General features: G+C 33.9%; 1 protein-coding gene across 1 annotated transcript in view; it reads right to left on the bottom strand.

The window, feature by feature from the left end:
* LOC105512793 (isoprenoid synthase domain-containing protein-like) overlaps window positions 1-25,181 on the bottom strand; it is a 201,173-nt gene that overhangs the window by 128,171 nt on the left and 47,821 nt on the right. The window contains exon 5 of the mRNA XM_011943408.1: window positions 15,836-15,967. Coding sequence (XP_011798798.1) covers window positions 15,836-15,967 — 132 coding nt within the window. The remainder of the gene's footprint in view (window positions 1-15,835; window positions 15,968-25,181) is intronic.

The raw sequence follows: 25,181 nt of genomic DNA, 5'->3' as shown, positions 1-25,181 counted from the left end.
TTACTGCTTTTCTCCAAAAATATAAACTTCAGTCACCTCTCAGGAGTTCTTGTGCAAGAAGCAAAGTGGTTATGCTTACATACTAAGTGACTTAGTCTTCAACAAAGTGACTCAATTGGAAAACATTCTCTCACACCAGAAATTGGAAATGTTAAGACTACAAACCTCAAATCTATATAGTATTTCAAAAAGTTGTATTACACCAAGAGTAGTATTAATTTACAATAATAGTAACATCGACAATGATCATGTGGGAGTACTACATGCATGATCTAAATTAAACATTCTCTGCAAGGCATTCACATCCTACAAATTCAAAACATTGGAATGAATTGACACATAAAAGTTCGATTAAAAATACATGTTGCTGCCTAATTTGATTTTTAGACATTATATAATTAATCAAGCTGCAGCTATCTTATAATGTCTTAAGAATTTTTACAAGTCAATGGAAATCTGTTTACAAGAAATTTAAAGTCACAAAACTTCTCACAAGGTTTTTTATAAAGTGTAAACATTATGTACATTTAAATACTTAGTATTGTGAAAGAGTAATAAATTGGCATATCATCAATTCCCTTAAGCAACAATGCAAACCTAACAGACAATAAATTTTCACACAGTAATGCGGTGAGAAAACATGCAGAAACCTGAAACAAATATCTAATACACAGATATCAAAAATTGTTCTTGCTTAATAGTCTACCACATACACGGAATTCTTCCAATCCAAAAGGAGTCCTATTCTTGTTCATCTATGTTATTTTTTATATAAGCATTTTTCCTCAATATTTTTGAGCTATGTCTAATAATGAAGAAAATTACAACACACATGAATATACAAAAATATTAAATTTACTGCAAGGAAAATAAATTAAAATAATAGTCACATATCTCATAAGATGAAAGGAGAGATCAAGGGTACACACACACACCATTTAGTTTGATTCCATTTCATAAAATATAGCATTTGAAGTTTCAAAAATGTGTTGCATTTATATTGAAATAAAAACATGTAAGTATTGCTCACAACAGGAGACAAATTCCCAGGCAGACAGGGTCGGGTCTCCAGTGAAACTCTACCTTCAAACCAAGTCTAAAGCCTGGAAAACCAAGCTACCAGTTACAGATAGAATCCATGAACCAGAGTGAGAACCTCCATCGCGTCTTACTCACTCTCAATTGGTTCTTTCTGAATGATGCCTTTTAGCCAATCAAATGGTGTCTTTTCCAAGGCCAACCATAAACCAAATGGCACACATTCCCCCATTCTAAGCCCATAAAAACCCTGGACTCAGCCTCACAGATGGCTACCCACTTTTGGATCCCCTCTTGCTGTTGAGAGCTTTTCTTTCACTCAACAAATTCTACTCTCCCTTACTTTGTCTCCAGTGTCCCTGTATCTTATTCCTCTTGGTTGTGGGAAAAGCACCTGGAACTTGCTGAACTGTGAGAGTGAAAGCGTTGTAAGCTTCTCCATGCCGAGCTACAGGGCCGTGGGAATTAAAGGGCTGTAACACTCTTGCCCGCTGAACTACAGGAGTGAAAAAGCCACAACTATATGTTGCTTGCATGTGTAAAACTGTTGAGTTCTTAAATAATTGTATTATTTGCAAATAATGACTGATTTGTTTCTTACTTCCCCATGTTTTATTCTTTTACTTTTCTTTCATCTGACTGTGCTAGTTATAGCATCCAGTACCAGGTTGCATAGAAATGGTGATTACGGTCATTCTTTTCTTGCTCTTCAATTTAAATATAATGTTCCTAACACATTAAGTTTGATGTTCAATTTAGATTTTTGTTGTATAACTTTACCAAGACATTTTAATTTGCTAAGAGTTTATCAGGATTGGTGCTGAATTTAATCACATCTCCTCTCCAACTATAGAGATGATGTCACTAACTTTTGACTTGAATATATGATAAATTACTACAATTGAATTTTAATAAACTATCTCTGAATCCCTAGGATAAATCAGTTTATACTCATGTTTATGAATGATAATAGCCTGAACTTTGTAATTTATTAACTTTTACCTCTATAACTTGAACCTATAAATATATAAATAATTTAACCACTATTCTGTTCATGCTTTACACACTTTCAGGAATATAATATCTATAGCATAAACAGAAACCATTAGAATAGTACATTAAAAAAGTGCTACTACTCAAATCTATGATGTCCTTACACAGCTTCTAAGTGTTTGTTCATTTTGCATATTGGTCACTCAATAGTCACTGAGGGCCTACACTAGACCAGGCACCATTCCAGTTCTAGAAATAAAGTGTTAAACCAGACAAAAACATCCTGTCTTCTTTGGCTTCATATTCTAGATAAGGAAGTCAGACAATTAGCATGAATAAGTAAAGCATTTTGTGCCAGATCATGTTAAATTGTTATAGAGAAAAAGCACGAAGAATGACAGGGAATACTTGAGTGAAAGATGGGAAGGTCATTTCATGCTCAATACAAACTGAAGCACATCTGGAAAGACACCAATATGATAAAGGAAGCCAAAGCTAAGCATTATGATGAAAACTGTATAAACAAACTATTTTTTTTTTGTGAAAAAGACAATTTTGGCAAGACTGACAGATATGGTAGAGTAGTATTTCTCAGCTCAATTCATCCTCATGCAACAAAAATAAGAAATGATGTCTATAATGTGACCTACCCTTTCCTTCCTTGCCTAGGGAATGTACTGGAACAAAGATGAGACACATGGGTATTACTATTAGTTATTTTTATTAAAATAAATCCCAAATTTTAGAATTATTTTTAGTGTATGTAACTTACGTATATTTCACAAGTGGTTAAAAATCACTAGGTTGGCAATATTTTAAGGGTCTTATCTAGCTGTACTTTAAGGTCCCCTGAAAATCTGAATCTTTATAATTCCACAGCTAATTAATAAACAAATATTCAAATGTCATATAATTTGGACACAAATCTTTAGTATCTTCATCTTACTCATTTGCTAAAGAGGAAAACTGCCAAAAATAATAAACATAATGACCTATTGTTTGGGTGTATCCAGCATCTGTTCCCCATCCTGTGGGGAATGCACCTCACCCTTATTCTCATTCATGGAGTTTGGGTGGGGCTGACCTGGTTCCAGGTGTGGACAAGTTAACTAGGCCTGATTGACAGAAAGAACATTCACATGGGCCACAGTGGTTGAATCTGAAAATGAAGATATATTTTACAACAGGTTTAATGAGAATTAAAACTATGGTTTTTAGTGAAAATATTGGGATAGAGGCATTCTCTTTCCACGGAGTTTACGAAACATAAAATATAAAGTGGGAGCAGTATATTATATAGTATATGTTTGATAGCACTTAGAAAACCTCCTGAGAATAAAGAATCAAATTATTGGGTATAGATAGGGATGAGGAAGAGACTGATGAGAGAGGAAACTGCCCTTTTACCACCTGGATTTGACAAAGCCTGAAGCCATTATCTTAGAATTTTTTCAGTTATATTTTTAAATCACTCTGTATTGTGTTTCTGACATTTGCCATTAAAAAGCACCCACTGATAAACCAATTAGTTCATCAGTTAATTCAATTGGCTCAAAAACCACTCTTCCTTGATACTTCTCCAGTAAATTTAGCTGAAACTGACATGCATGGCTGCATTTTAAATCATCATAAAATTTTATTCAGGAAGCAAAATACTGGAATCCATATGGCAACAAATCTACATAAAGATTTGACATATGTATTAATTCATGTTACAAAAACAAAGATCACTATATTCAAAATTTTAAGGATATTGGTTAAAAATTTAGAGATGAAATTAAAATTTGCAACTGTGGTGAGCATGTATTTCCTAGTTCATTAAAAATTATCAATCTAGTCATCTAAGTTACAATTTTGCAATTTGCACACATTAGTCTACATTTTACTTTTTAAATTTTTAAATAAATTTGGCATGTTGGACAAAACATTTTTACACATTTCCATTTAAAATGTCATAAGCATCAGAAAACTGTATGACAATTGAATTGAGGAAAGGTTAATCTGAATCCAATTAATATCCAAATAATATAAACCAATTAAAATTCTGAGATTTTGCAGCAACATGAGTGGAACCAGAGGCCATTATCTTAAGTGAAACAACTCAAACAGACACTCAGATACTAAGTTTTCAGTTATTAGTGGGAGCTAAATAACGTGTACACATGAACAAAGAGGGGAATGACAGATATTGGAGACTTGGAAGTGGGGGAGGGGGTAAGGGGGAAATTGATGAGAAATTACATAATGGGTACAATGTACACTATTCAGATGGTAGATACACTAAAAGCCAAGACTTCACTACTACACAACATATGCATGTAACAAAATTGCACTTGTTCTCCCTTAAATTTATACAAAATTAAAAAAAAAAAAAACTGAGAAGGCACAGAGTTAGCAATCATTTAGCCACCATACCTAAGTCAAATTTTGAAATTTTGAGTCAAACTACAGAATTTTGAGATAATTCATTCAAGTTTAGCACCAAGTAAAACTGAAAAGTCATAGATAGATAGTCCCCTGTTTTCATAAGCTTTGTTAAAGCCAAGGAATCTATAACAGTAGAATCAAATGTAGTTAATTTCTGTGACTTTTCCTAAGATTTTTTAAAAATCATAACTTGGTAACTTTTTGGATTTGTACTGATTATTTTTCTTTACTGTATATTTTACATCAGAGAATTCATAATTCAAAGACCTAGAAGAGATATCTCTCCACGATTCTTAGAACATATGCTTCCTTATTAAGCCCCAAATATAGACCAGCTGAAAAGATCCTTAATCTCAATGCAATATACACAGCACTTCGCAAGACAGAGGCTTGCAAACAACTATCCCACAGGCAGCAGAAGGCAAAACAGCTATCTACCATCACACTTACGTTCTTGAATTTACAACAAGGGCCACATTTGCTATAGCTCAGCTAACCTCACATGCCTGAGGAGATAATTAAATTCTAAATAACAAAAGGCATGCATTTTTTAACACCCAATTAACTTGATGTAACCCTGGTTTACATGACTTGAGAAAGTTACTGGTGAAGAAAATCTATGTTCTCATGATGTTGCTGGCAAAGCCTGGTGTTCTCAGTTTATGAGAAAAACTGAAACTATGATATAGAAGGTAAAACTGTAGAAAATATGAATGAATGAGACTCTGAAATTATATTGGCCAGGTCACTTGTTAAAAATTACCCCCCCCATCACCAGCTGTGTTTATATAGTTGTTTAAACTGGTAATTTTTAGGCTAAATACAATGCCTTCATTATTGAAATTGCTACCAAAGTTCAGAAAGATTTGCCATTGCATGTTTTAATGTTTGCTCTCTAATCAGCATGTTTTAGAAACCTTATGTAACCATTTTCATCTAAAAAGTCAGACTCAGGGATCATGCTTATTCATTTCTTCATGAGCTAGAACTGGGAAGTGAGTAACTAGATTTGAGCAACTTCTTATCTATGGGCTTTGGCTTATTTCCTCTTATTACAGTGAGAAAATTACAAGCAAGTCGCTGCTAATGCTGGACTTTCTTAAACTATAAAAGCAAAAAAAAAGACTACCCTCCCTGAAGAGCCAATATCCTTTAATATCATCAAAACATCTTAAATAAGAAGCCAGAAATTTAATAAAGGGATAAGAGAATTAAGGTGGTGAACATGGCGCAATTAAATTTAAATCCTAATAATATTTTAGAAAATATATTATTCCTACTTAAAAACAAACAGATCAAGTCAGAATTTAAGATACCTAACCAGTAGATAAGCAAGAAATGACCTGACTCTTCACTGAAAGGCAACTAGAAATGAATAGTATAATGCAGATAGGTGTATTATAAAACCACAAATGCGTATTTTCATACATTAAAAAACTATAGGTGGCTTAAGATTTAGTGATTGGTATATTTTCACAAAAGCATATCCCCACTGGAGGATCAAAATATTTTTTGTTACCTTATAGTAAGAATGGAGCATAAGGTTGGCTCAAACCAATGATGTAAATACATACCAGTAGGTAATATATAGTTTAGTGGTCTGTATTTTAATACATTTTATATTGTGCTGATTTCAGCTTGCAAGCCTATGAACAAAATTAAACTTCCTTTCCTTGCGTCTTAACTTCAATACTTCTAATACAAAAGTATTTTTGGTAAACAAAAAGTAGTATGTTTAATAGTGAACTTTTAGTTTCTTGTGTTTCTGAACCCCTCTTTTGAAAGATTTGTCTGTACATAAGATCTGTGGTCTAATTATTTCAATTGTGACTTAGAAACTTTTGAGCCATAAGTACAAATTCTGAACCTTTTTTTAAAAAAAGAAAATAGTAAAAATGAAAAGATTACAAGGTACAATTTTAGCTGGAAAAAGTGGCAAATTCTCTGTGGTACTCTTTTTGAACACTATTTCTTTATATTCCTCCTTACAAAGTGTTTTAGAATGATACAGTAATTACAAACATACATATAAACAATGACAAAAGCATAATAATCATGAATAGTGTCTGTGTAAAACATCTGTGTTTTTCCTGTCCATTAAAATTCAGAGTCTAAAAGGAATTACTGTAGATGTGTTTATTATTAAACCAACTCATTTCTAAACAGCATTAGTACATTGTCACTTTCCATTCAGTAAGAGGAAGTTTGAATCTTAATTAAAGTATACTTCCTTACCAGTTGTCAAAGGTGAATAATGAGATGCAAGAAAAACTAATATATCTTGCTATTTTCTATAAACAAAACTTAATACCAAACATTACACACCTTCCTGATTCTCCATGGAGAAAGTCCTTTTATATTTCCATTGTGATCAAAATCAGAAACATTGATAGGATTCTCAGAGACTATAAACACATGCCCTAATTTTACAAAGAAGTCTCTTTACTGAGTGGGAAAGAAAGTAAGGAATTTTGCATATGACCAAATTCTACCACTCTTCCACTCTCATTCCTGGAAAATGGTTCTTGGACAGATAGCTCCTGATTCTGGAAATCACTTACCTTTGCTCTAAAATGATATACAGCATCTATTAGGCAATATGCTGCAAATGTTTCAAAGCATTCAGACTTATTGCCATTGACTTAGAATGTCAAATCTTTAAAATTAGGTTGACTTCACATTTCTCCTATCTAGTTTCATTTCCTACCCTTCTTGATGCTTTCAAATCCTCCAGCATGAACGTGATGCCCTTCACTTGACTCCATTAACCACTGCAGTTTTACAGTTCCTTGTACAGCTGTTTATGCAGTTTGGATAATTAGTGTTTCATAAAGTGAAAACAAACAAAGATATCTCCCTCACTCGCGTATTATTCAAGGAAATTCTACATAAAACTGCTGCAAGCAGGATACACACATTTTATTTCAATGCACTAAAATAATGCCATGTACATTAGAAAACACTCAATTTTGCAAAGCCTAATTATTCAGTTTGTTCTTTTAGACTATTTGTCATGCCACTATCTTTTCTATATTTCGTTACTCAAAATATCAGAAACTGGACAAAGACTAAAATCAAATCCCATTTTAAATTTTTCACTGATATAAGTAATAGAGCTGGAGTTTTACTGAGTAAATAGTTATAGGAAATCAGACGAATCCCAATGTCGTATATCAATATTTTCTGTAAGTCCACAACATGTTTTCCCTGAAGACTACCAGTAGGATTTCATTTGTCAAATTGCCTTCTTTTTGTTTCTATTCCTCTTGACTTACTATACAACTATCCCCTGGAAATACCTTTCTAGAACTTCTGCAACACAACACCTTTTGTATTACATGCTTTTACTGTATGCATCTCAACTTTCTCAATTGTAATACCACCATTTTCTAGCAATTATTTCGTAACACCGACTTCACTAACTCGAATCAAAATAATCTAGCCTACCTATGCACTGCCATTAATACAATGCTCTAATTAAAACATAAAACTCATAGTGTCAAAAATAATTCCTTTTATTATGACATGAGTTGGGATAGTGAGGAAGTCTCACAAAAACAAAGGATAAGGGACAATTTTTTAAAAATAACTTATACCTCTATTTTTGCCAGTTTAATATTTGTCTTAAGTAAAGTTCCAGTCTCCTCTATTTATATTCTTAATACTACTTTCATTGATTTTTCAGTGTTCTATACTGAATCTCCTTTCAAATTCATGAGTTGAAAAAGCAATACATTAGGTAAAAAAATGCAGTCTGTAATTTCATAATTTCAAGATAATGCATTTAATTTTCTCACTTCATAATGATCTTCTAAATTGTGGTGACTCTATGGAGTCTACCTTTATGACACACAGAAGCTGCCCTGCACCAGGTGAGACAGCACGGCAGGCAAGGTGAACATTAGCCTTCCTCTTATACTCTTGTGTGTCCCACCCTTATCAAAGAATTCATCTTAAAAATGTGGTAGAACAAGATAGAGAATAAGTGTGTAACACCCATTCTTCATATGTACACCCGTGTAATTTTGAAGGATATCATCTCCAGGTGTATGAATTCCTTGAGGACTGAAACCTTGTTGGAAGTTCGTACTACCCCTTGGTGGCCGGCACATTACATTGTACAGAATAGACATTGGGCACTCAGAAAATAAGCTGGATGTTTGGACTTAGAATGAATAGAAAGATTTGAGTCTTTCCATGCCAACAGCACTCCCACAAACGTGAACATTCCTAAAACCCACCAGATTTTCTGTGAGAAGTGTGGCAAGCACCAACACCACAAAGTGACAGAGGACTAGAAGAGCAAGGATTCTCTGTCTGCCCAGGGAAAGTAGTGTTATGACAGATGGCAGGGTGGCTCCGGTGGGTAGACTAAGCCAGTTATCCAGACAAACGCTGAAACTACAAAGATGATTGTGCTAAGGCTTGAGTGCATTAAACCCAGTCCAACTGCGGATCTAAGAGAATGCTAGCTATCAAAAGATGCAAGCATTTTGAACTGGAAGAAGATAAGAAGAGAGAGGGCCAAGTGATAGTTCTAAGGGTCATTTTTTTTTTTTTTGAGACGAGTCTCGCTCTGTTGTCGAGCCTGGAGGGCAGTGGAACAATCTTGGCTCACTGCAGCCTCTGCTTCCCAGGGATTCAAGTGATTGTCCTGCTTCAGCCTCCCCAGTAGCTGGGATTATAGGTGCTCCCCACCACAATCGGCTAGTTTTTGTATTTCTAGTAGAGACGGGGTTTCACACTGTTGGCCCGGTTGGTCTCGAACTCCTGATTTCAGGTGATCTGAAAGCCTCAGCCTCCCAAAGTGCTGGGATTACAGTCATGAGCCACGGCGCCCAGCCCTAAATGTCATCTTTGGTTTTATTACGAATAAAATAAAATCTTGAGTTTACATTCACACAAAAAAAGAAAGATTTGAAAGCAAATCTAAAATGCAGAGCTTTAGGTTGTATCATCTGAAATACAACCACTACGGAATGAGATCCTTTAGGAATGTATATAAGAACAAGCTATTAAACAAAATATTCATTTTGGTTTTTTAAACAATTTAAGCTTGGTATCTAAAATAATATAGCCACTTTATAATTAAATAGAGAAAGACAAATTTTAGTAACTTGAGAATGACCACAAGGTTACTGAAGAACCAGAATGTAAAGCTACGGCTAAAGATGTCCATTTCAATATTACATCCACATTTTTTTCACTTATATGCAGTTTCCCTCTCTTTAATAAAAATTAGAAAATGATACAATTGCACTAATGTGTTTGATATGTATCTGATCCAAATCAAGCTCTTTAAAAACAATTGTACAGATAACATAAAAATAAGTTTTGCCTTTCTACTACCCTATGTCCTCTTCCAGCTGTTATCACTCTACATGCAATAAAAAAGTATATACATATACACATGCGTATGGATAGATACATGTATATAATTTGTATTTTTTTGTGTGTGTTTAAACATGTCTAGCCCTATTTACCCTATAAACTCCTTAATCTTCATGGGGGTGAGCAGCAAGAAATACTTAGCCTACAATATCAGCACTCCAGTATTACTGTGGTAGGCAGCATTTGATATGGTTCCCAATGATAACCCTCGTGTAGTTACCTCCCCTGAGTGTGGGTGGAGCATAGTGATTTGCCTCTGGCGAACTGAATACAGCAAAGGAGATGGGATGTCAGTGGCTGATGTTACAGAGGACTGTGACTTCCATCTTCTGGTTCTCTCTTGCTTTCTATGATGTTTCCAGACACTCTGTGCAAAGGCCCTTGTGGCAAAGAACAGAAGCAGGCCTGCAGTAAGGAGCTCATGAAATCGTGAACTGAGGCCTCAGTGCAATAGCACACGAGGAACTGAATTATGTCAACAGCCAGGTGAGTGAGCTACTTGGGAAAATTTTCAGGAGAGCTCTGAGATGGTTGCATCCTTGATGGAGACCCAGAGCCTGAGGACCCACAGAAACCGTGAGATAATAAATATTGGGTTATGTAGTAATAGCTAACAAATGCACTGTTCAGAGGAATTTGCTCGTTAAAAATTTCCATGGCAGCACCCTCCTTAAGTTAGAGGATGCTTCTCTTCATTCTCATACAGAAAATAGTTTTTTGTATACAGGAAAAGAAAAGAAAGAAAAGATCTGGGTACAAACACACTGTTAGATAGAAATAAAACCTACTGTTCAATACGTCAGTAGGGTGACAATAGTTAACAATCAAAATACATTTCAAAATATCTGGAAGAGCATAACTAAAATGTTCCTAGCATAAAGAAAAGATAAATATTCAAGGTGATGAATATCCTGATTACCCTGATTTTATTTTTACACATTATGTGAATGGATCAAATTACCAAATGTACTCTGAAAATACATGCATTATATATTGACAAAAAAATCTGTAGCAGAAGGTGTGTTTAATATTGCATTTCATTTACATATTTCTAAGTAAAACAAGCTTACTGCCATTCTCTAATGAGTCTGCCAAGTAAGCTAACCAAACTCTCTAAAAACAGTTTTTTTCAAAATTACAAATTTTTGAAAACATATTTTATGACCTTTGCATTTTCCCAAAGAAAGACTAAGTCTAAACAATAAAAGCCAAAACAATATTGAAAGTAAAAAATATTTAGTCTCAGAAACATTCCCACATCAAAAAAGCCTGATTACTTTGAAGAGGGTATTATGGGTTTCTGTAAACAGATTTGGTGTTGCATGTTTGGTACATCTGCCATATGATTCGGTGCCATGGAAAGTTTTTTGTGTTTAGTAAATAATTCCCAGTTAAATTCCAAGTAATTGTTCATTGCAGAAAGTTGAACTTCTAAATCTAACCTCACCCATAATTACCATAAAAATAATCAGTGTTCTGCTAACTGACAGCATACACCCATTTGTTCTCCAAAGGATCATGCATACTTAAAGATGATTTCTCTATCTAGTGGACACAGAGCAAATGCTGACCTTTGAGATGAAAAAATGGATGTCAGTGGTACCCTATACATTCAGATCTTTAGGACCAAAGCTGTAATAGTGCAGTGAAAACTGTTCCTTTATCATTATCATTTGGCTTAAGGTAATCACACGGAGTTTGACAATCAAGAATGTTTCTTGGATGTCCTTTACAGTAAACAGAAAACTTTCAAAGCCCAGACAATAGAGAAGAACAATAGTACTTACATCATCGAGTAGAACAATATGGTTTATACTTTGTAACACAAGACCAATACATACAGGTTTATATAATTTAATTTCATTACCAAAAATATTTATTTCATTGTTCCATATCCTGTTTTGGCAATGCTTTTATAATAATTCTCATAAATCTTTTACAATTTTTTTTAAAAAAATAAAAATGTACAGAACTGCTTTGGTAACTTTCTTATTTGCATGTCTCTCAGATCTGCAGTTGTAGGAACAAAAGAAAACATAGAATCCAGGTTAAGGGAGAGGGTAAGAGAGTGCTTCTGCTTTATCCTGTGGCCTCTCCACGGCTTGGTTTTTGCAGGTCTGCCCATTAGTGCCATCCTTTCCAATGTCCCCATCCAATTAAAATACTGAGTAAGCTAACATTGCTTTCAAAAGTTCTATTTCCCACTATAAGTTAGTGAAATGACAGTTTAGTGGGGAAGAAATAAGAGAAAACAGATAGGCTAAAATGATATACACTCCTCACCATGCTGCCACATTTAATATGCTCCTCAGCCTTCCTCTGATGGATCCTAACTCCCCAACTGTCTTCCACTGTACTTTGATCAAGACATCTGACAAAAGAACAGCTCCCTCTCTGAACTCTACTTAAATATATACACAGTAATGAATAATTTCTCCAGTAAAAGAAAGGAAATAATAGTGCAGGTGAAGTTTGTGGTTATATATGGAAAGGAAAGAAAAACCAGGCTCAGTTCCAGAATGTCCGTGTGTCAGAGTGAGATATGTATGCATAACGCATCTCTGGACACAGCTAGCAACACCATCCTCTGTCTCCACTTTCTCATCCAACATAGGCTTTAATGTGGAAGTTCTGACATCTGCATTTTACAAATGAAGAACCTGGGGCCTATAAAACTTACATTGCTTGTCTGAGGTGATTTAACTAGTTTTTCCAATGTGGAGGGCAACAGACACTAGTTCAGTGAAAGAAACAATCAGTTATAATAGCTTATGGGAAACTTTTTAACTTTGAACTTATGTGCTTCTATTGCTAAATCCCTAAGCATGTAAAATGCACAGGTTAAAGACAAAACTGCTTACAGTACTTTAGATATTTTATAGGCTTTAAAATGTTTACTTTCACAGAAGTTCACATGCAAAATTAAAACATATATAGTTGCAAATATTTGCATTAAAAAGTCATTATAGAGGTATTTTCAGATTTCAACAAAATTAAGACTACACACTCTAAGCTGTTGGCTTAAGCTATTCATGCCAGAAATATTCTGTCTCTGTAAGTTCACTGCTAGATCAAATACAGATTTTTAGGTGATTAGTACAGGTTCCTCAAATATAATTTTGTATCATGGACCTTAACGATGACTTGCATAGCAAAGTTAGATTAATAATGACAAGTGAATAATATTTTACACATAGAATTATTTAAAATTATACTTAAAAGGGACTTAGTCTAATTTAATTTTGCTACCAAAAAATTTAATTTTATTGTTCCATATCCTGTTTGGGGGATTTTTATAATGATTCTCAACAATCTTTTACAAAGTTTTATTTAAAAAAACAAAAATTTGGCCAGGCACAGTAGCTCACACCTGTAATCTCGGCACTTTGGGAGGCCGAGGCGGGTGGATCACCTGAGGTCAGAAGTTCAAGACCAGCTGGGTCAACATGGTGAAACCCCCGACTCTACTAAATATACAAAAATTAGCTGGGCATGGTGGCAGGCGCCTGTAATCCTAGCTACTTGGGAAACTATGGCAGGAGAATCGCTTGAACCCAGGAGGTGGAGGTTGCAATGAGCCGAGATTGTGCCATTGCACTCCAGCCTGGGCAATAAGAGCAAAACTTCGTCTCAAAAAAAAAAAAAAATTAACAGAACTGCTTTGGTAACTTTCTTATTTGTCCCTTAGTCTCTTTTAAGAATTAAACTATGAAAACTCATTGTAATTATCCACAGTCATGTCTATAGGATTATTTGAGAGAGAGAGAGAGATAAGGCCTGGTTTCAATTCATTCAACAAATTGTGAAAGGAAGCTTTATGTTACACTTCTAATCTAGAGCAAGAATTTCAAATCATCCCAAATTATTTTACATGAGTTACTGAGCATTGGATAAAGTCAGAAAACTTTATACTATGTATAAATGGCCAAGTCAATAACATAATCCATAAGTCTATATTTAAGCTATCTACAAAGAGGTTGTTTTAAGTAATAAATTTTCTTTTTGAGTTAATGTTAAATCTGAATTTCAAGTAAATATCAAAGAGCTTTCAATTCAAGTATGTTCCATGTAACATTTGGGACATGCACTAAAAATTATTGTTTATGTGAAATTCAAATTTAACTAGGCATCATATATATAACCTGGCAACATTACTCTCTACTGGAAAGTCAACTACAGTGCAGTGCATACAGACTCTTTTTGCCTGAACAAATGAGAGTTCCAGGGATTATTTATACTCTCCAATTTCTGATTGAGATTTGCCTCAATAAACTCTATTTTCTAACTGCACTATGTGACAATAGTAGCATTTGTCAATGACTCCTTTAGACAACAAGAGAAAAAGAACAGATTTTCCCCACTGTAATAATCTGAGTACAACCAAAAAAGATTTTTTTTTCTTTTTCTTTTTTTTTCTTTTTTGAGACAGGGCCTCACTCTGTTTCCCAGGCTGGAGTGCAGGGGCGGGGATCTCTGCTCACTGCAACCTCTGCCTCCACCTCCCAGATTCAAGCAATTCTCCCACCTCAGCCTCCCAGGTAGCTGGGACTACAGGTGCCCACAACCATGTCTGGCTAACTTTTTAATTTTTTTGTAGAGACAGGGGTTTCACCATGTTGGCCAGGCTCGTCTTGAACTCCTGACCTCAAGTGATCCACCCAACTCAGCCTCCCAAAGTGTTAGGATTACAGGCATGAGCCACCACACCCAGCCCAAAAAGAATCTCTTAAAGAGAAAATATTACTGACCATGGATACAGATCTGAGTTCTGTTACTCTACCAGTTATCTGTCCTTGGGCAAATATATGTAACTCCTTGGGCTTTGGTTGTCCTGACTTCAGTAGCCCCCTACAGCATTAACATTTTGCAATTCCATTATCCGATGTGAACTAAAATTTGCCTAGCTCTTGATAACTGAGGTCATGCTTGCATATTTTGGAAACAGAGGAAACAACCACCTCTAAGTTAAAAGAAAACCAAGGGACTAGCTAAAAGATGGTCCTTATATTTAATTAAAATGCATAGTTTCAGAAGAAATGTTACCCACAGGTTAAAAATGCAGCTGAAATAATTTCATAAACAATAGCTGTTGCTACCCATAAATAACTTTAAATATCTGTCATTCACGGGACATTCAGTACCAAATTATTTTTGAGACCACTAAAAAAAGCAGTGGACTGTTTAACTTGCTAGACTCTTGTATGGTACCTCCAAGAAACTCTAAACTAGTCACAAATTCAATGAAAGCTATCTGTGCACAAAGGACAAATCCACAGATTCTCCCAATTTTTTCTCCTAAATCTATTTCCTAATAGATTTTCCAAATTCCTTGTTTTAAATAGCATTTCTCTGCACAAAGAATCTGTAATGCTAGCTCATTGTGCCTTCAGTGTACCTCGCATGCAGCTATTGAAGACAGTGACAATGAATGTATTTCTCTAGTTAAGTACCATGCCCTTGTAATAATCTGAATGCTAGACAGTGCTTTCAAATGATTAAATAACCTGTTTAGGGAGAGAAACAATTGACTACCAATATCTTTAACATAACATAAAAGTAAACAATCTTAAATTATACCAGTGGACAAGGATTATGGCTTTGTAGGGTTTCCAGATAAATATAAGAATTTTATTAGATTTGAAATTCAAATTTCATGTTTGGAACAAACTTACAAAAAGTATTATATATTTGAAATTCAATTTTAACTGGGCAAATCATGCTTCTATTTGATAAACTTGACAGTTCTATCTGAGATACCTAATATGAGATGTTTGCTCATTAGCATTTCCCCAATACTAGTGAGTTTTATTGGTTTCTATTTTTTTCTAGAGGCAAGAGGTTCTACTATGATAGCACACACATAGATGAGTAACTTTCCAGCCATAATTTCACTTATCATTAATATTCTCTGCTTTTAACAAATCAGATACCTACCATTAAAACTAGTCTACAGAACAGACATTCAGAAGATAAACATTTTACCTACCTGTGGGTAAGATATGAGAAGGCCATATAACAAAATATTTCTTTCTTTTACTTTCTTTGAAAATTCTTTAATCTGCATTAGGTTTTCCATTTTCTGACTGGGAGGTACTAATTTAAAATCAAGAAAATGAACCTGCAAAATACAAAAGACAATCTTTAGAATATCATTCCCTTCAACTTTCTCTGGAGGGAAAAAACATTAAAGAAGCTCAAAACCCATATGATTACAATATTGCAATAATCTTTATTAACTTGTGTTAATTTCTAGTTGTGCTTCAAGACATACTTAAGATCAATGAATCCTCCTTTATAAATACAGATGTAGTAAACACTCACTGAGAACATGAGGCTGAAAAACCAAATGCTAATATTCTCTTTCGCTTAGAGTCAAATGCATAAAGTATACGTGATTTCATCAAATCATTCAACTTAATTCATAATTTTTAACTAAGCGAGATAGAAATACAGTATTACATATACTAAGAAATTAACAGTATAAATAAAATTCAAGAAGAGTGATTATCCATTTAAGTAAACTAAGTTTTTTAAAAGAATCTCTTTCAATGTAATCAATAATCGTCATCTCTAATATGTAATTATTTCTTAAACTAAGAGGGTTTTTATAGAGACTACTTTTAAGCAGTTACATTTTTCTTGAAAATATTATAGTGATCATTTTTAAAACTTTTAAATTTTTTATTGATACATAATACTTCTACATATTTATGGGGTACTGTGATATTTTGTTACATGCATAGAATGTGTATTGATCAAGTCAGTATATCTAGACTGACCATTGATATTGAATATTGAACATTTATCATTTCTATGTTTTAGGAACATTTTAAGTCCTCTTTTCTATTTTTAAATACACAATATATTAACTCTTGTCACTCTTGGCCAGGCATGGTGGCTCACTCCTGTAATCCCAGCAGTTTGAGCGGCTGAGGCAGGCAGATCACTTGAGCCTAGAAGTTTGAGACCAGCCTGGGCAACAAGGCGAAATGCTGTCTCTACAAAAAATACAAAAGTTAGCCAGGCATGGTTGCATATGCCTATAACTCACTACATACCCCCATGCCAGCTGGACTAAGGAACAACACTGCTGCTTAATGTTAAAAGTCTCAACATACTATTTAACTTTTTGAACTACAGAATTACCTTTGTTACTTAGATGCCATCTACAAACTGACTTATTTCTATGTTATCCCATCAAACCAACTACTTAAATTACAGAAAAACTTCAAGACTTTAAGGAGACATAGGAGAAGTATTTACAGGGTCTTTCATGAATTAACTTAAACACAGATACAGAACTCAACCTTATGAAATGCATAATTAGGTTAACAAAATTCAAGCATGAAGAAGTAGGATGCATCTCAAAATTCTCTTTTACCAGATGCAAAGGCCTGATGATGACATGAAAACAGAAGACAATCTCCTGCAGATGTTCTTCCTAATACCATGAAACTTAAGCATATACTTTAAATAGTGCTACTAAGTTTGAACTTCTAAAATATATCAACTACTTATATGTTCTAGGAAAAAAATTCAGTTGCTACAAAATCACAATTTTAAAAAAACAGGGCAGTTTTATATAACCACAGCAGAGGGTTGCAAAATGATAACTCAAGAGAAATGTAAATGTTTTTGCCTTAATAAAATAAACTTACAGCCAGGAGAGGCTTGCATCTATTGAAATACAGCCAAGCATTTCATATAGGTTGAGTTCTGCAGATTTGCTTATAGCTACACATCCAGTAGATATTTTTTGATGTCTTTTTGTACCGTTCACTAATTCACTACATAGAAATTACAGTAAAACAGTATTTCCCATGCAGCGTGACATTTCCAACAGTTCTTTCTCGCATATACATAAAAAAGATAAGGCTATCCTTCTGCCCTCCAAAAAAGAATATCTAATTTCATTTTAATGAAAGGTAGCACATTTACTCATATAAACTGGTAAACTGCTTTAACATTTAACATGTGGTTAGCCTCATGGCTTGGTGGGTGGGCGAGGTTCCTGGCTCTCAGTGTTTGGAAAAGGCTCCTCTGCGTCTTGTGTGTCTTTACACTCAGCTCTACGCAAGCTTTATGTTTGTCTAGCAATTATTTAATATATTCCTGGTCCCAGATGAATTCCAGTTAACTTTTTATATTTTAAAATGGGATTTTTTACTTCTGAGAACAGATATATTAATTAAAGGACTACAAGAAAGTATCCAGCATCAGGTACTTTAAAACCCCACATTTCACACTTTCCTTTCATTGCAGAGTCTGTGTTCACAATAAAAGGCACGCGAAGGGAGTCAGGATTGGTGGTACGAGGGGAAATAGTCTCTGTTTAGTTCACTAAAAAGAAAGTCAATTTCTGAAGCTTAAGTATATACCTAAATATTGCATTGCTTAATGCCCAGCAAAGTGGAAAGAAGGATGGTCAAAATGAAAATTCTTGTTACGAGTTAGAAAGAATTGGCAGATAAGCTAGAGAGATTCTTTGAATCTACATAATAGCTGCAAAATTATCAACATGTGCATAAAAAAGTAAATTGCGTTAATGAGACCCAGAATCTTCAAAACATCACTTTTCAAAAGAAATATAATGAATCTAAAAACTGATGAAACCAGCCAGTACTAAACAGGTCAAAGTAATATTTGATCTGAAGGATTAGAAAAGATTTTAGAAAAATTATCTTATCAACTATTTAAGAATTAGATTCTGTTAATTAATTTAGTATATTATGCTTAAAAATAAGCTTCTAATAGTGAACCACTTCATTGTAGAACAAAATTAAATCAGAGTCATCATCAAAGTCAACTCATAATTCTGATGAATAGAAACTAAATTATAAACTATCATGGAAACTCAAAGCAAATGTTTAGCAACTCATTGGTAAATCTTCACAAAATAAAATACCAGCAACACTAAATGGAGAAATAATGGCATCTAACAAAAGGTAGTAAACAAAACACATTGCATTAAAACATTAACCATACAAAAGATTTAAATGTTTCTTTTGAGTCAAAGAATTAAAAAGTAACTGAGTTTCATAATATCAGTACAAATGCTACATGAGTATACACTGTTTCAAATCCTTATTCAAAAGATCAAAGTAATGAAACCAGAAATTCACATTTTAAACAGTTAATAAGAAAACCTAACTTCAAAAGTATTTTAAGTCATAAAATAAATATTTTTTCAAATTATTTTACTTTACAAGGTGGTCTCTCTTACAAGAACATCACTTTAACACTTGTATTATGGAACAATTATCTCAACATTACATACATCTACAATTACCTTAATTAACATCTGTAACAAATTTTAGAATCAAAAGAACAATCCCACTGATTAATATAAAGCATTGATTTGTTTAGCTAACTAAAAAACATAATTCTACGTTCATTTACTTTCTCCAAGAAAATTGTCAGAATATAAATCAGCAAAGAAGTTACAAAAAAAAAAAACAGGTGTACACTTCTTCAAAATTTATCTGAGTTTATAATGTCATGTTTTAGTGAATTGTCAAAATTTCATTTTACATCATAAAAACTATTACTGCTTAAGCATCAATCTGTAATTTATTATTAAGATTCTCTGCAGGCCATGTAGGCATGCATTACTTGCCATTTAAAAAAAAAATACTAAACAGTTTTAGAGTTTACTTCACAAATAAAGAGGACTTAGGCATTTAGGCCAACTACTACAAGTCCATCATGCTACTTTTAATATATAAGAATCAATTATATTGTATGTAATAAAGTTTTTGAAAAAATAAATATATTTAATGTGTTCCAAAGGCAAAATAATCTTTTAAAAAAACTTTTTAGAAAAGTTTTTTTAAGAAGATGAGGTATTCAGAATACACAGGGAAAAAAAAATATTCAAAGACATGACCAAGATGCCTGTAAGGCAGTTATACACTGTATCCAAGTCATATTAGAACAGCCTCCACCAATTCACCCTGTGCCTTATCTTAGGTGTGACCCAAATCATTAAAAGTCTTGGTAATGAGTAATTATTTAATAACCTCAGGAACAATGTTTTGGCAAAATAATCTTAGGTTTCTTTGAGCCCAGGAAATAGATAATCTAATAATCACAATCAATGTAGATATATAAGATTAACATCTTATACATATTTATTCTGAATGTCATTAAAAATGTGAAAATCTATGAAAAACTGTGCTAAGAAATGTAAAAAGAATGACCATAGACAAAAAGATAATAACAAGAAGTTACAGTTACAGCGCTTCCAATAAAAAACTGGAAGGTCACTGTTGTTTTATTTTGTTGGGCTATTCTGGATTAAAATAAAATGCCAACTTAACATTTGATTTTGAATAGATTTTTTTTTTCCATGAAGCTACATCATGTGATAAAGCAGACCCAAATCAACAGTTGGCAAAATAAAAGTCTGCAACTGCACTGTACACTTGAGTAGCCATTAGCCATATACTGCTACATTTAAATTCAAATGTATTAGTATTAAAAATAAAAACTCAGGTCATCAGTTTAGCTATATTTCAAGAGCTCATATCCTCAGTTAGATAGTGGCTACCACATATAAGAGAAAGACAACTTTTTGTTAATTTTCACATAGGCAGATAAGATTTATAAGGTCACTCTATACAACATGATGTTCTGAAGTATTCATTAGTTGTAGAATGACTAAATCTATACAATGTACACATGTACGGCCTCATAGCTGAAAGTTTATATTCTTTGACATTTCCCTAACCCTCTACTATCTACTGCCATAATATCAACTCTTTTGGATTCCCCATGAGCAACATCATTCAGTATTTGTCTTTCTGTGCCTAGCTTACTTCACTTGATATCGTGTCCTCCAAATTCATCCACGTTATTGCAAATGCCAGGATTTCCTTCTTTTTCATGGCCGAAGAGTATTTAATTGTGTATATTTCACATTTTCTTTATCCATCCATTTGTGGATACTTAGGTTGATTCCATATCCTAGCTACAGTGAAAAATGCTGCAATGGACACAGGAGTACTGATATCTCTTTGAAATAATGATTTCATTTCCTTTGCCTATGTAGCTAGTAGTGGGGTTGGTAGACGATACGGTAGTTTTATTTTTAATTTTTTTGGAGCCTCCATGCTGCTTTCTATCATGGCTGTGGTAATTCACATTCCCACAAGGGAATGTAAGGGGTCCTTTTTCTCCATATTCTTGTCAACACTTGTCTTTGTCCTTTTCATAACAGCCATTCTAATAGGCGTGAGGTGATATCTCACTGTGGTTGTGATTTACACTTCCCTGATGATTAGTGATATTGAATATTTTTTCATATACCTATTGGCCATCTATTTCCTTTTCAGACATGTCTATTCAGGTCTTCTACCCTTTTGTTAGTATCTTGTTTTCTTGATATGGAACCAAGTTTTTTTTTACAGAATTCTGACATTAAGTCTTTATGAGATGTATAGTTCGCATATGAGAGGTATGGGTCCTCTCATTCTGTAGGTTGTCTCTTCATTTTTCCTCAGCTGTGCAGAAGCTTTTAAGTTTGATGTGACCCCAATTTGCCTATTTTTGCTTTTGTAGCCATTACTCTTGGGGTCATATCAAAAAGTCATAGCCTAGGTCAATGTTATAAGTCTTTTCTCCTATGTATCTTCTAGTCGTTTCATAGATTCCAATCCTACATTTAATCCCTAATCTATTTTGAGTGGTTTTTGTATATGGTGTGAGACAAGGGCCTAATTCCATTCTTCTGCATGTGGGTATCCAGTTATCCCAACAACATTTATTGAAGAGACTGCCCATTCTCTATTGTATATTCTAGAAAATTTTGTCTAAATCAGTTGACTATAAACATGGGATTTCTGGGCATTCTATAACATTCCATTTGTCCATGTGTGTTTTTATACCAGTACGATGTTGTTTTGGTTACTATATCTTTGTAGCATATTTTGAAGTCAGGTAATGTGATTCCCTACAGCTTTGTTCTTTTCCCTTAATATGGTTTTGGCTATTCAAGCTCTAGCAAAAGGTTTTCCAATTTTTTTAGCCCTTCAGAAAAACTCTTAGTTTTGTAGATCTACTCTACCATTTTCCTACTATTTCATTCATTTCTGCTCTAATCTATATTGTTTCCTTCCTTCTCCTAACTTCAGGCTTAGTTTGTTGTTTTTTTTCTAGTTCCCTAAAGTGAAAACTAGGTGAAAGGAAATGTTTCTTCATTTTTGATGTAGGTGTATCTTGTTATCAACTTCCCTGTTAGAACTGCTTTTACTGTTTCCCATAGATTTCCCATATGTTAGGCTTCCATTTGTTTGTCTCAAGGAATTTTTTAAGTATAACTTTAAATTCTTCATTGACCCACTGTCTAGTCAGGAGGATGTTTAATTTCCAAGTATTTGTGAATTCTCCAAAGTCCTCCAGTTCCTGATTTATAGTTTCATATTTTGTAGTCAGAAAATATTATTTGGTAGCTTAAGTTTTTTAACACTTGTTTCATAGCCTAACATGATTTACCCTGGAGAATGTTCCATGTGAAGTTGAAAAAAGTTACACTTTTCAGCCGTTCAACTCTTGGATTGAATATCCCGTGTATGTCTGTTATGTCTATTTGATCAAAAGCATAGTTTAAGTCCAATATTTCCTTATTGGTTTTCTGGCTAACTTGCTCATTGCTGGTGGCAGGTGTTAAAGTACCCCACAATTATTGCATTGCAGTCTTTCTCTCCCTTCAGATCTATTAATATTTGCTTCATATTATATATGTAGGTATTCCAACATTGGTTGCATATATCACAACTGTCCTATCTTCTTACTTGATCCTTTTGACATTATATAATGACCTTTTTATATTTCTTTACTAAAAGCATATTTTACCTCATGAATACAGCTGTTCCTGCTTTTTTTGTTGTTTCAATTTGTATGGGATATCTTTTTCCATGCCTTCACTTTCAGTCTGTGTGTGTCCTTACAGGTGAAATGAGTCTCTTTTTGGCAGCATATTGTTGGATTTTTAAAAATCTATTAAGCTACTTTATGTCTTGTGATTGGAAAAACATACTTACATTCAAGATAATTATTGATAGGTACAGACTTACAACTGCCATTTTTGTCCATTGTTTTCTAGTTGTTTTGCCAAGTTTTGTTCCTTTCTTCCTCTATCTTCCTTTATGGTCAAGTCATTTTTTTAGTGTTACATTTTTAATTTCTTGCTTTTTATTTTTTTGTGTATCTAATGTAAGTTTTTGCTTTGTGGTTACCATGATGCTTACAAAAACCACAATACATTGTTTTAAGGTGGTGAACACTTTGATTTTAGCAACAAAAGCTCTACACATTTACTCCACTCACTCCATATTCAGTAATTTTCATGTCACAATTTTCATATTGCATGTCCTTAAATTCATTACTATTTTTAATAGGTTTGCATTTTCACCTTCACACTAGTGATAAAAATGATTTACACACAACCATTACAATATGAGTGTTGTGGATTTCACTGTATACTTTTACCATAGAGTTTTATATTTTCAAATGTTTTCATATTATTCACTAGTGTTGTGCTTTTTTTGGCTTTAAGGATTCCTATTAGCATTTCTTGTATATCAGGTCTGGTGGTGATATACTGCCTCAGCTTTTGTTTGCCCAGGAAAGTATTCATCTTTTCTTCATCTCTGAAGGACACCTTTGCTGGGTACACTATTCTTGGCTGACAGTTTCCCCCCCCCCTTTCAGCATTTTAAATATATCCTTTTGCTTTTCCCTCGCCTATAAGATTTCTGCCAAAAAGTCTGCTGCTAGCTATATTTGAATTCCTTTATGTTATCTGCTTCCTTTCTCTTGCTGCTTTCAGGATCTTCCTAGCATTTAATTTTTGATAGTGTTATAATATGTCTTGGAGTCACCTTATTTGGTTTAAATTTGATTGGAGATCTTTGACATTTCTGTCCCTGGATATTTACATTGATCTCAAAAATTAAAAAAAAAAAATTTCTCTTTAAGCTTTCTATCCCTTTACCTTTTCCTCCTTCATGAATGCCTGTGACTCAAAGATTGGCTCTTTGGATGCTGTACCATAAACCCTATAACCTTTCTTCATTCCTTTACTTCTTTTTTCTTCTATTTATTTCAAAATAACCTGTCTTCAAGTTCAGGTTATTTCTTGTGCTTGGCAAATTCTGCTGTTGATGAACTCTATTGCATTTTTCATTCCCTACATTGTATTTTCACCTCCAGGATTTGATTTTTTGAAAATTGTTTCATGCATCATTTAGTAGAAGCTAAAAAATATTATTTCAATCTCATTATATTTCACATTCTGGTCACTTAGTGTTTTCTTCATTTTGTTGAATTGTTTCTCTGTATTTTCTTCAAGTTTGCTGAGCTTCCTTAAAGTTTTGAATTCTTTGTCAGAAAGCTCACATGTCTCTATTTCTTTAGGGTCAGTCACTTGTACATTTTTTCCATATGGTCATGTAATGTTTTCCTGATTGTTCTTGATTCTTGTGATCATTTGTCAATGTCTGCACATTTAAAGATGTAGATACTTATTACAGTCTTCACAGATAGGGATTTGACTTTGCTTGGGATAGCTCTGTAGCAGGTGTGACACTGCCAGAAGCCTGAGGTTCACTACATCAGGTGTGGCATCAGATCTGGCCAGAAGCCAGGGGCCACCTGCTGCTGCTGAGTGCTGTTCAGAGGACTGACACAAGCCTGGCAGTGGTATAAACTGGAGATTGAGTCTTCAAAAAAAGACTGAAGCATAGGGCTCTGGGGTCCTACCTGGTGCTACATCTGGTCTAGAGGCTCAGTCTGCAGTTACTGGCTTGAAATACAAAGCTGTGGAAATTGCCCTGGTGTTAAGTATTATTGTGGTGGGCCAAGTGTTGGGGTTCAAGGAAAAATCTTATACTCACTTCCTTCTTTTTCCTTAAGTGAACAATCTCTCTTCTCCATTCCATGCTGCCATAGTTGGGGAGGAGTAACACAGGTAACAAACTGTCCTTCCTACTCTCTTCAATGCATATTTTCTTACTACCATGCTACAACCAGGTACTGGAATCTCTCACTTGGTTTCTTTAGCTCTTTTGAAGGTATTCTGACATGTGGATAGTTGTTCAAATTGATATTTCTGGGGGTGGGGTGACAATCACTGGATAATCCTACTTTGTCATCTTGTTCCACCCATCCACAACATGTTATCATGGTAAAAAGTGTTAACGGAAAGGGTTTGTGTAAACAAAAATGTGCTTATATATTATGATTGGTGGTCATATATCCCATTAAATATTTTTGATCATTTTGATCATTTAAAATAATTTACACATCCATACTGCACAGGAATTTTTACACCT

This window comes from Colobus angolensis, unplaced genomic scaffold (assembly GCF_000951035.1).
Source record: "Colobus angolensis palliatus isolate OR3802 unplaced genomic scaffold, Cang.pa_1.0 Scaffold104, whole genome shotgun sequence".
Lineage (NCBI taxonomy): Eukaryota > Metazoa > Chordata > Mammalia > Primates > Cercopithecidae > Colobus > Colobus angolensis.
Note: the sequence above shows the minus strand (reverse complement) of the source record. Positions and strands in the feature narration are given on the sequence as shown.